Source organism: Parus major, chromosome 21, assembly GCF_001522545.3.
Source record: "Parus major isolate Abel chromosome 21, Parus_major1.1, whole genome shotgun sequence".
Classification (NCBI taxonomy): Eukaryota; Metazoa; Chordata; class Aves; order Passeriformes; family Paridae; genus Parus; species Parus major.
Genome location: NC_031789.1, coordinates 246,462 through 257,740, shown reverse-complemented (window position 1 = coordinate 257,740; position 11,279 = coordinate 246,462). Strand labels below are relative to the sequence as shown.

Genomic DNA, 11,279 nt, shown 5'->3' with positions numbered 1-11,279 from the left:
AGGGACACGAGTGTGCAGCAGGGACTTGGGTGTGCAGCAGGGACTTGGGTGTGCAGCAGGGACACGAGCGTGTGGTGGACACACCGATTTGGGATGGGGATGCAGCAAGGACATGGATGTGTGATGGGACGGGGTCATGTGGGGACGTGGGTGTGCAACAGGGATCCAGGTGTGGGATGGGGATGGGGAAGGGAACAGGCTGGGGATCGGGACAGGGCTGTGTGCTGGGGACCTGGGGGTGCATTAGGGACATGGGCACACGCGGGTGGGGTGTGTGGGGTGTGTGGGGTGTGTGCTGGGGACCTGGGGGTGCATTAGGGACATGGGCACACGCGGGTGGGGTGTGTGGGGTGTGTGGAGTGTGTGCTGGGGACCAGGGGGTGTGATGGGATTGCAGACGTGCAGCGGAGACATGGACATGGGATGGGAACATGACAGGGACACATGATGGGGACACACGAGAGGTACGAGCACGATGGGGACATGGGCATGGAAGGGGAACACACGTGATGGGGACATGGCCATGTGATGGGGACCCCGCTGTGCCACAGGGGCCGTGCCGGCTTTCTCCAGCTCGGGTTGGTGACAATGAGGTGGTGCCTCATGGGACTGATGGCCAGGGGAGGCGGGGTGGGGCGGGGGTAAGTTGGCATGTCCCCGGGGAGTCAGATCAGTGACTGTGCAGGGAAGGGACATTTCTTTCCGTCCTCGCTTGGCTGACCCCGGGGCAAAGGTCTTTGTGGGGAAACTGAGGCACGAGCGGGTGCCACCCACCCCGCAGCTCTCTTCTGGCAGCACCCGCTCAGCGCCGCAGAATGAAGGTTGTGTTCGTCGTTCTCCTCGCCCAGCTCTGCTCAGCATCCCTGGTCCCGGGTAGGTGAGGTTTGGAAGGGCAGCACCCCAAAAGTGGGTGCTGTTGGGTGCTATGAGCCCGGTTCCCCTGCAGAGAGGGAGAAGGACCCCGAGTACTGGCGGCGGCAGGCACAGGAGACCCTGCGGAACGCGCTCCGGCTCCAGCGCCTCAACCAGAACGTGGCCAAGAACCTCATCCTGTTCCTGGGGGACGGTGAGATGGGAGGGGAGCGCCCACCCCGGGGCGGGGGCAGAGGGGCTGGCAGATACCGGGGGGTGATGAAGTGAAGTGGGAGCTGTGATGAACTGGGGCTTCGACACATTGGATGTTGTGGAAAAATAGGTGCTGTGCTGAGTTGTGTTCTGGGGTAAACTGGGTGCTGCAATGAACTGCATTTACAAAATAAATGGGTGCTATAGTAAATTGAGTTTACAGCAAACTGGATGCTGGATAAACTGGATTTGCAAAAAAATATTGGTTGCTGCAATCAGTTTGGTTTGCGTTAAGTTGGGTGCTGGCATAAACTGGGTGCTGCAATGAACTGAGATCACAGCAAACTGGGTGCAGGGATAAACTGGATTGGCAAAGAACTGGGCGCTCAGGTAAATTGGTTTTGCCGTAATTTGGGCGCTGGGATAAACCATGTGCTGGAATGAATTGGATTTGCAAAAAGCTGGGTGTTGCAATAAACTGCGTTCTCTGATAAACTGGCTTTGCAATGAAAAGCTGGGATAAACTGGGAGCTGGGATAAACTGGCTGCAAAATAATCTGGGCTTGCAAAAAATCGGTGGCTCCGAGAAACTACGATAAAAGCGATGGGATAAACTGGACGATGGGCTAAGCTGGGTCTGCAGTAACCTGAGATGAGCGGGTTTGCATGGAGAGGGTTGTGCTGGCCGTGCGAGGCTGCCGGTGTCCCGCAGGAATGGGCGTCTCCACGGTCACGGCCGCCCGCATCCTCAAAGGGCAGCTGCAGCACGGGCAAGGCGAGGAGAGCCTGCTGGAGATGGACAAATTCCCCTTCGTGGCCCTGGCCAAGGTGAGGCTCCCGGAGCGCCCACGGGGACGCGACACCCGCCGCAAGGTCACGGGCGGGCGGCATCGAGCGGGCTGAAATGAGGTCAGGGGCGGGCGAAGGGAGCTGGCTCCGGTGGCCGCGGGCCGTGCCAGGGCCGCCCGTGGGAACGGGGAGGGCGGGCAGGAGGAGCCCGCCGGCTGCGGGACGCCACAGGACCCCCCTGCTTCTCCCAGGGTCGTTTTGCTGAACAAAACCTTTTAAAATAATAATTAAAGTCAGCAGCCACCTCCGTTTACCCCGTGGGGATGTTCGTGGCACTGGCTTCTATCTCCCTGCCAAAATACGGGCTGAAAAAAGGCTAAAAGCAGCGAAATGCAGTGAGGGGGGGATGTGCCACCACGGTGGAGGGAGCGGGGGGTAAAACGGGGGGTAAAACGGGTAAAAGAGAGGAGACGCGGGTGGGATGGGGGTCTGGTGCAGGGAGGGACGGCCCAGGGTGGGAATGGTGGCGCTGATCACTACGGTGCTTTATCCATCTCCCACTTCCAGACCTACAACACCAATGCCCAGGTGCCCGACAGCGCAGGCACAGCCACCGCCTACCTCTGCGGCGTCAAAGCCAACGAGGGGACCCTGGGGGTCAGCGCCGGCGTCACCCGGGACCGCTGCAACACCACCAAGGGCCAGGAGGTGACCTCCATCCTCCGCTGGGCCAAGGAGGCAGGTGAGGGGCGGGCAGACCTGGGCAGGAGGCCAAGCCGGGGGTTTGGGGGCTGATCTCACCATTGTCCCCTGAACTGGTGGAGCAGGCAAGGCCGTGGGCATTGTCACCACCACGCGAGTGACCCACGCCACACCCAGCGCTGCCTACGCCCACTCTGCCAACCGTGACTGGTACTCAGACGGAGAGATGCCCCCGGATGCCCTGGAGGGTGGCTGCAAGGACATCGCCCGGCAGCTGGTGGAGAACATCCCTGAGATTGAGGTAGGGATGAGGACACCAGGAATGTGCCCTAGAGTCAGTGGGGATGGCACCAGGGCAGCCAGGGGTGGGGGTTGGAGCCACCCAAGGGTGGGGACAGGGCTGTGGATAGATGTGTGACCAGGACCACCAACAGCTGAAGAGCCAGGATTCCCAGGAGATGCTGGGCTGGAGCCACCAAGGGGTGCAGGGTCAGGACTGTGAGTGGACACAAGACAAGGACCACCCCACAGATGTGAGGCTGAGAGCGCTCATGGGTGCAGGACCAGGATTGGGGGTAGATATGGGACCAGGACCAGCAATGGGTGCAAAGCTGGGACCCCAGTGCGACGGTGGACTGGGACCACCCATGGGTGCAGAACCAGGACCACACAATGGTCAGAGTCAGAGCCCCCACCAGATGTGGGCTCAGGACCACCCATGGGTGCAGAGTTGGGACCACCATGGGTGGGGTACCGGCACTTTCAGGTGGACATGGCACCAGGACACTCAAACATAGGTCTGGGATCGCAAGCACCAAGGACCAAGCCACAGACCCACAAATCTATCCTAGCCTCCTCCTTTCCCGTACTTCCCAGACTCAAAACTCTTCCTTTTACCCCCAGTTCTGCTCCCTGCTGTGGATTTATGCAGAAATTCAGCACTGTAAATAAATCTTCTTCTGTCCTTCAAAATAGCCCCAAAGCAAAACATCCCAGCCTGTTATTTAGCTCTTTAATAACCTCTTTTGCTGTTTTGTTTTTTTTTTTTTCCCTTTAATATAATTTTAACTCTGTCCCAGGCTGGAAATAATTATATAGTGGGGAAAAGACTTTTCTTTCCCTTTTTTTTTTGTTAATAATTTTGGCGTTGGTGTTTTTCAGCTTTATAATTCACCTTCTAAGCAGAGAAAGGGGGAAAAAAATACAAAAAAACCATAAAATCTCTGCTAGGTTATAAATAACAGAGGCCAAATAAATCAGGCTCCAAAGCAAACAGGGAGAGCCACGGGATGGGGCTCCATTCCAGTGGGTTCATGTGGGGATCCCGATGTGGAGCATCCTTCCCACAGATGGGGGAAAAAAAAATATTCAAAAAGCCAAATCCCTGCTTGAAACGGTTATTTCTGTCCTCGGTTTTAATTAATAGGAAGAGATTCAGGGTTATTTTGGGCGAGGTGAAATTCCTCGGGTGTTTTTGCCCACAGTGCCAGGGCTTTCCTGGACATCCCATTCCGCCCCTTCAGGGTCTTCCCCGTTAAACCCCATCTGGAGGGGGAAATTTAAAACAATTAAAAGCATTTAAAACTACATTTCCTCCCCTCTTTTGCAGGTGATCCTGGGTGGGGGGAGGAAATACATGTACCCCAAGAATGTCAGTGATGTGGAATATCCCCACGAGGAGAAGCATCGGGGCACCCGGCTGGACGGCAGGAACCTCGTCCAGGCATGGCAGGAGGCCAAGCCCCGTGGCAAGGTGACAAGGGGTCACCTGGGGTGGGGGTACACACACATCACCCCACTGGAACCCGACAGAGCCATTCCTAGGGGATGGAATATTTGGGGGAGCATCTGGGGGGGTGGCAGAGGCAATGGAAAGGTGACAATGCCCCTGTCCCCTGTCCCCAGGTTGCTGAGTACGTGTGGCACCGGCGAGGGCTGCTGGCGCTCAACCTCAGCCGCACCGACTTCCTGCTGGGTGAGTCCCTGCACCCAAGGGTGCCCGGGCAGCAGCTGGGTGCTTTAGGGGCACCCCTGTACTGTCCTAGGGTGCTGGGCCAGCTGCAGGGGCCAGTTATCCTCTCAAGGGTGCTGCTGCCCTGTCCTGGACGTGCCCCAAAGATGGTTCTGATCCCTTGGGGGAGCTGGACGATCCTGTTACCCCCCTGGGGATGCTGATATCCCAAAGGGATGTTGTTACATCCCCAAGGGTGGGGCTACCGCTGCCCCCAGGGGTGCTGGTACCTCCCAAAGAGGCTGCAATCCCAGGAAATGCTGGTGCCCCACCCAGCATGGGGATGTTGGTGTGCTCTCGAGGATGTGCTGCCCACCAAGGACGGTGTTACACCCCCAAGGATGCTGCTGCTCCCACCCTGGGACACAGCTCCCTCCTTGGGATGCAGCTCTTTTGTCAGCAGTGAAATTCCCATCCCATCTGGAATGTGGAATCCTGCGGGGCAGGAGGAAGGAAGGGCTGGGATTATCACCGGGTTCTATCTGATCTTCCTGGATCCGGTGGTGTGTCAAACGCTTGAGCCAGCACAAGGAGCAGGATTTGGCCCCCCCTTTTTCTTTTGGTGGGAAAAGGATGTGCCCAGCAGTGTCCCTGTCCCCAGGCCTCTTCGAGCCAGGGGACATGGTGTACGAGCTGGACAGGAACAACGAGACAGATCCATCCCTCAGCGAGATGGTGTCCGTGGCCATCAGGATACTCCAGAAAAATCCCCGGGGGTTCTTCCTCCTGGTTGAAGGTGGGAGTTCATGGGGGTGCAAAAATAGGGGATAAAAGGGGGCGATGAGGGTGCAAAAAGGGAGGGGATTCAATAAAAGGGTGCAAAGGGAGTGATGGGGATACAAAAAGGGGAGGAAAAAGTGGGTGATGAGGTACAAAAGAGGCTGCAGAAAGGTGGGGAATTGGACAAAGGGGAGGTACAAAAAGTGAGGACTGGACCGTGCAAAAGGACGGGAAATGGAGTGATGGAAGAAAAAAACTGGGGATTAAGGGTGATGGCACAAAAAGGATCATGGGGAGATGGGAGTGCAAAAAAAAGGGGATGAGGAGGAAGGATAAGGGGGTGGTGGGGGGACACAAATGACAGATAAAGGGGATATGGGGGAATGCAAAAAGAGAGGTAACAGGGACAATGAAGGTGCAAAAAGGGATAAAAGGGGTGATGGTGGAATGCTAAAACAGATTAAGGGTAGGGGGATAAAAAGGAAGAATAAAAGAGCTTGATGGGAGTGCAAAAGGGAGGAAGTGGAGTGTAAAAAGGGGGGTAAATAGGGTGATGGGGAGATGCAGAAAGGGAATAAAGGGGAGTGTGAGGCTGGGAAGAGGAAGGGAGGGCAATACGAGCAGCGCTGGGTTCCGCAGGCGGCCGCATCGACCACGGGCACCACGAGGGGAAGGCAAAGCAGGCACTGCACGAGGCCGTGGAGCTGGACAGGGCCATTGGGCTGGCCACACGCCTCACGTCCACCCAGGACACGCTCAGTGTCGTCACCGCTGACCACTCGCACGTCTTCACCTTCGGTGGCTACACCCCCCGCGGGAACCCCATCTTTGGTGAGCTCTGCCCAGCCATGGTGCCAGGGACAGCTTGGGGACACCGTGGGGATGCTGTGGGGACAGCCTGGGGACAGCCTGGGGGGATTCCATCCCGGTGACTGTGCCACACCACCAGGCCTGGCCCCGATGCAGAGCGATGTGGACCGCAAACCCTTCACCTCCATCCTCTACGGTAACGGCCCCGGCTATAAAATCGTGGCAGGCGAGCGAGAAAACGTCTCTGCCGTGGATTTCGGTGAGTGTGTTTTAGGCCAAAACCCCTTAAAATCATCCCAACTTGGCTAAAATGAGCTGGGTTCTTACACGATTCTCACCTGTGCTGTTTACCCCAGCACACGCCGACTACCAGGCGCAGTCAGCCGTGCCGCTCCGGCAGGAGACCCACGGTGGCGAGGACGTGGCTGTGTTCGCCCGCGGGCCCATGGCCCACCTGCTGCACGGGGTCCACGAGCAGAACTACATCCCCCACGCCATGGCCTATGCCGCCTGCATCGGCTCCAACCGAGGCCACTGCAACGCTGCCACCCGCCCTGCCACCCCCCTGCTCCTGCCCTTCTTCAGCCTCCTCCTCCTCCTCCTCTGCTAAAGTGCCTCTTGCAAATCACCAAGGGGGATTTATTTTTAATTCATCCCCCCTTTTTATTTTTTTGTGGACAGCAGCGCCCGGGAAAGAGAGAGAGAACAGAGAGACTCAGCGGAGCTAAAGCAGCCGCTGGCGGTTTGGTGCTGGGAGCTGCCTCTGTAAATACATGGTTCCTTCCCTCTAATTAGCAACGTTCCCCGGCCTATCCCAAACCCACCGCAGGATTGGGGATGGCAGCTGGAGCCTCGGCGGATAAAACCCCCTCTTTGAGCGAAATGCGATGGGGCTGGGTCCCAAAATGCCTCTGCGGTCCCTTGGCTGAGGACTGACCCTGGTGCCCAACTCGTCACATGTGTGGGGAGCCAGAGACCACACGAAGATGGGAAAAAAAATTAACTCATCGGGTTAATTTGTCCCTAAACTTGGGTTTTGTTGTCTCCTCAGTGATTTTTTTTGTTTTATAATTCTTTGGGTTAAAGCAATTTGCTGCCCCGGGAGGGATTTGGGATGGATTGGGGCTGGGGCTGTGGATGAGGGGCAAAGGCAGCAAAGCGGGATGTAAAGGGTGGGAGGCCCTGGGACACGCCCCCTTCATTAGGGTGAGTTAATTAGGGGGTAATTTTAGTAGGTGGGGTCGCAAGGGGAAAGGGGCTTGTGCAGTTGGAAGGGTGCTGGGAGCGCGAGGGTTGGGCAGGGACAGCGACCCTGGGTGTGCAAAGAGTGCAAGGAGTGGGCAAATGTCACTGTGCTTGTGCCAATGTCACCGTGCCAGCGGGTGCTGTGCCTTGCACATGCAAATGTGACAGTGGCAGCGTCACTGTGCACCTGCAGACACGGCCTGAGCTCAGCACAAAGCACCCTGAGTGTGCAAACGTCCCCTTGCACACGAGGATTTCACTGAGATGTCGTGGTGTGTAGTGCCCTGAGTGTGCAAACGTCCCCGTGCACACGAGGATTTCACTGAGATGTCGTGGTGTGTAGTGCCCTGAGTGTGCAAACGTCCCCGTGCACACGAGGATTTCACTGAGATGTCGTGGTGTGTAGTGCCCTGAGTGTGCAAATGTCCCCGTGCTGGTGCGAACGGCTCCGCGCGGATGGCACCGTGCTCCAATTCCCCTTCCCACAAGGTACAAAAGCCACTGTGCACGGGACTGTCCCTGAGTCACTGCCCGTCCATACAGTGAAAATGTACAGTGCAAACACGAGCCCAAGTCACTGTGCTTGTGCAAATTACCCCTGGCACGAGCCCAAGTCACTGTGCTTGTGCAAATTATCCCTGGCACGAGCCCAAGTCGCTGTGCACCCACGAAAGCCCCACGGTGCCCATGAGTGCAAATGGCTGGGAAAACACTGCCTCCCCCAAACCCCAACCTTCCAAAACGCCCCTAGACACCCTCCCTTGTTTTTCATGTTTACCCACCAGTTTTATAATTGAAAATCCAGTTCCTCATTAACCAGGATCCCTCCGAGCAGGTGCAAGCGGTGCCCCCGGCAGGGCTGGGTTTGAGGGGGCTCTGTCCCCACCTTTGCCCCCTCCCGGCACTGCCGGATTCGGCTGCTGGCACTTCCCAGAGCTATGTTTAACCACTCCCGGGGTGCCGCGTGGTTTTTGGGGATTCAGGGGGGTGGGAACCACTTTTCCTTGGCCAGGGGGTTGACAGGATGCCAGTGGCCACCAGGGCCGTGGCCAAATGCCACTCCTGACACCAGGCTGACCAGCAGAGCTGAAAGGGGCACTTTGGGGGGTGGGAAGGCAACGCCTTGGGGTGCTCACAGCATCCCAAAAGCAGGGACCCCATCAAAGAAAGGCTTTGCTCGGCCCAGATGCAGTGAAACCCAACATTTGGCTAAATGACCCCCCAAAATTAGAGTTTTTAGAGCCCCCCCCTACTGATGTTTGGGGTTTTGGGACCCCCTAGATATCGGAGACCTCCCCCACTGTAGCGATAAATAAACTTTTATTTTATACAGGACTCACGGGAAACACAAACACAGTTTGGGAGGGTGTGAAAAAATATTCCTCCCCCTCCCCGCAATTCCAGCCTCTGGCCCATTCCAGAACTTTCTTCCCTTAAAATAAAGGGGGGGGAGGGGGAGCTCCACTTTGGGGTTACCCTGGATTTGAGTCCCTTCTTTTTTGGGGGGAAGGGGGTGATGCTGGGGTTGGACCCACTCTTCCTTTTGGGGTCACAGCAAAGGGGGGGCCCCTTTGTAGTGCATCACCCCCTCACCCAAGGGGTTTTTGGGGTGACAGAGATTGTCTGGAGGGGGGCACATCCCAATTTTTTGGGGGGGTCTCCCCAAATCCTGCACCGGGGATGATGGCTTCAGCTCCTGGCACGGGGGTGGCACACAGAGGGGGCGAAGCGGTGACACCCCCGTGGGTAGGGGGGGTGACTATGAGCCCTGTGGGAGGGACATCAGTGGGGGCACCCCAATGTGGGCACCCCCATACTGCACTGGTGGGAGGGGGAACAGCCTCACCGGATTAGGGGGGGGCTGCTCCAGCTGGATTTTGATCTCAGGGCAGGGGGGGTCAGGCGGGCAACGGCCTGGGAGAAAGGGGGGGGAACATGAGTACCCCGAGGGGTCCCCCAGCCCCGCGGCGCCCCGAGCCGGGGGTGCTGGGCTACCTGGGGGGGTTCCGGGGGGGTCATCTGGCCAGGGAGTGTCAGTGAAGGCGTCGCGGTGGCTCCCCGAGGGCGAGCGGCTCTCCTGAGGGGGCGTGGGGGGGTCACGGGGGTGCTGCCCACCCCGGGCTGCCCCCCCGGACCCCCCGCCCGGGCTCCCCGTACCCGTCCGGGCTCGCCCGGCTCCTCCGCGGCGCTGCCGAAGCTGCTGGCGCTGGAGGAGGAGCGGGAGAAATCCGGCGCCTCTGGCTTCTCGGCCCTGCCAGGGACAGTCCCCAAGGCCAGGGACGGTCCCCAAGGCCACAACAGGCTGGCACCTCGCCTCGTGGCCACCACCGCGGCCCGCTGCGATGTTATGCTGGCCCCGGGACACCCTGTCCCCACGCCACCCCGACCAGGACACTGCATCCTCATGTCGCCCTGCGCCCTGTCCCCACCCCGTGCCATCCCTGGGAGGTCCCAGCCCCACGCAATCCTGTCCCCACGTCTCTTGTCATCATACCAACCTGTGTCCGTGCCATGTGTCCCTGTGCCACCCCGCCCCGAGGTCACCCCGGCCCACTGCATTCCCTTGCTGTCCCATCCCTCCAGTCCCTGTGTCATCTTCACATCGCCCTGCCCGTGCCCATCCCTGTGCCACCCCAGGCGGTGTCACCCTGTCCTTGAGCTACACCATCCCAGTGTCCTCCCCTCCCCTGTCACCCTGGTGTCACCCTGTCCCCGTGTCACCTCGCCTTGGAGTCACCCTGTCCCTCTGCCACAGCATCCCAGTGCCTTCCAGTCCCCATGGAGTCCCTCCCCAGTGCCACCCCAGCCCAGTGCCCTTCTCTCCCCGTGTCCCCGATCCTGGTGGCAGCTGCGGGACCTGTCGGGGTTCCGGCGGCTCTCGGGGGAGCTGTGTGTGGAGCTGGAGCCGTCGGCGGCTGCGGGGCCGTCCCTGCGGGGAGACGACAGCAGTGAGGGGACAGCGGGAGGGGACAGCGGGAGGGGACAGCGGGAGGGGACAGCGGGAGGGGACAGCGGGAGGGGACAGCGGCGGGGCCGGTACCGGCGCTCACCTGCCGGCCGGCGCCTCCTGGATGCTCTCGATGCCGATGGCGCTGGAGCGGCGGGAGCCGAGGGGGCCGGGCCGCCGCCTCGAAGGGCTCTTGCCGGGCACCAGCAGCGCCTGCGGGGCGCCGTTAACCGGGGGGACACCGGGAACCGGGGGGACACCGAGCGGGGACAGCGAGGTACCCACCTCTTCCACCGAGCCCAGCCCGATGGCGCTGCCGCGGCGTCCCCGGCGGCTCCCGGGCACCAGCAGCGACTGGGGGCGGCAGCGCGTCAGTACCGGGGCCACGGGGAGGGGGGAACCGGGAACCGGGGGGATCGCGGGGGGGCGGAGCCAAGGACCGGGTGGGAGGAGCTTCGTGTGAGGGGCGGGGAGCGCGACCTGGGCGGGGCTTTATGCGATGTGGGGGCGTGGCCTCAAGGGGTGTGGTTCGATGGGAAATGGGCGGAGCTTGAGCGCGCGGGACCGTTCTGGTCCATCAGGGGGCGTGGGCTGGGCTGGGCGCGGCCTCAGGAACTCGCCCGCAGATTGGCTGCGCGCGCAGGGGGCGGGGGACCCGGGGGGGGGACCCGGGGGGGGGGGACCCGGGGGAGGGGAACCCGGGGGAGGGGACCCGGCCCCGCAGGCGTCAGGGCGGGGCTGAGCCCCTCAGAGCTGTGCGGCATGTGCGGGGTGCGGGATCCCCGCGCCCCACCTTGAAGGACTCGAAGAAGCCCGGGGCGGCCCCGCCGTTGTCGGGACGCTCGTCGTCGGGGCCGAGCCCCAGCATGGCCTGGCTGCGAGCCTGCAGCTCCTCGTGCAGCGTCTCCAGCAGCGCCGCCCGCGTCCGCTCCTGCGCACCAGCCCCGCACCGCTGCGCCCACGCGAGCCCCGCACCCATCCCCGCTCCCA

General features: G+C 60.2%; 2 protein-coding genes across 10 annotated transcripts in view; one reads left to right on the top strand and one right to left on the bottom strand.

Annotated features, from left to right (window-relative positions):
• ALPL (alkaline phosphatase, biomineralization associated) overlaps positions 1-7,151 on the top strand; it is a 7,610-nt gene extending 459 nt beyond the window's left edge. For 2 of the 3 annotated variants that reach the window (XM_015648086.2, XM_015648087.3), the window contains exons 2-12: positions 782-873; positions 947-1,066; positions 1,778-1,893; positions 2,422-2,596; positions 2,682-2,857; positions 4,166-4,309; positions 4,462-4,531; positions 5,169-5,303; positions 5,927-6,118; positions 6,237-6,356; positions 6,454-7,151. In XM_015648086.2, the coding sequence (XP_015503572.1) occupies positions 816-873; positions 947-1,066; positions 1,778-1,893; positions 2,422-2,596; positions 2,682-2,857; positions 4,166-4,309; positions 4,462-4,531; positions 5,169-5,303; positions 5,927-6,118; positions 6,237-6,356; positions 6,454-6,707 (1,560 nt within the window). In that variant the 5' untranslated portion in view covers positions 782-815 and the 3' untranslated portion in view covers positions 6,708-7,151. Of the gene's footprint in view, positions 1-429; positions 465-781; positions 874-946; positions 1,067-1,777; positions 1,894-2,421; positions 2,597-2,681; positions 2,858-4,165; positions 4,310-4,461; positions 4,532-5,168; positions 5,304-5,926; positions 6,119-6,236; positions 6,357-6,453 lie in introns of those variants that run through there. The other variant, XM_015648085.2, reaches the window with a different exon arrangement.
• A 1,492-nt stretch (positions 7,152-8,643) lies between these two features.
• Positions 8,644-11,279, bottom strand: part of RAP1GAP (RAP1 GTPase activating protein) — a 7,821-nt gene continuing 5,185 nt past the window's right edge. For 3 of the 7 annotated variants that reach the window (XM_015648076.3, XM_015648077.3, XM_033519285.1), the window contains exons 15-21: positions 11,083-11,220; positions 10,393-10,643; positions 10,200-10,271; positions 9,500-9,593; positions 9,338-9,419; positions 9,189-9,256; positions 8,644-9,110 (exon numbers count right to left, since the gene is read on the bottom strand). In XM_015648076.3, the coding sequence (XP_015503562.1) occupies positions 9,102-9,110; positions 9,189-9,256; positions 9,338-9,419; positions 9,500-9,593; positions 10,200-10,271; positions 10,393-10,643; positions 11,083-11,220 (714 nt within the window). In that variant the 3' untranslated portion in view covers positions 8,644-9,101. Of the gene's footprint in view, positions 9,111-9,188; positions 9,257-9,337; positions 9,420-9,499; positions 10,272-10,392; positions 10,644-11,082; positions 11,221-11,279 lie in introns of those variants that run through there. The other 4 variants (XM_033519286.1, XM_033519289.1, XM_033519288.1 and 1 more) reach the window with 4 other exon arrangements.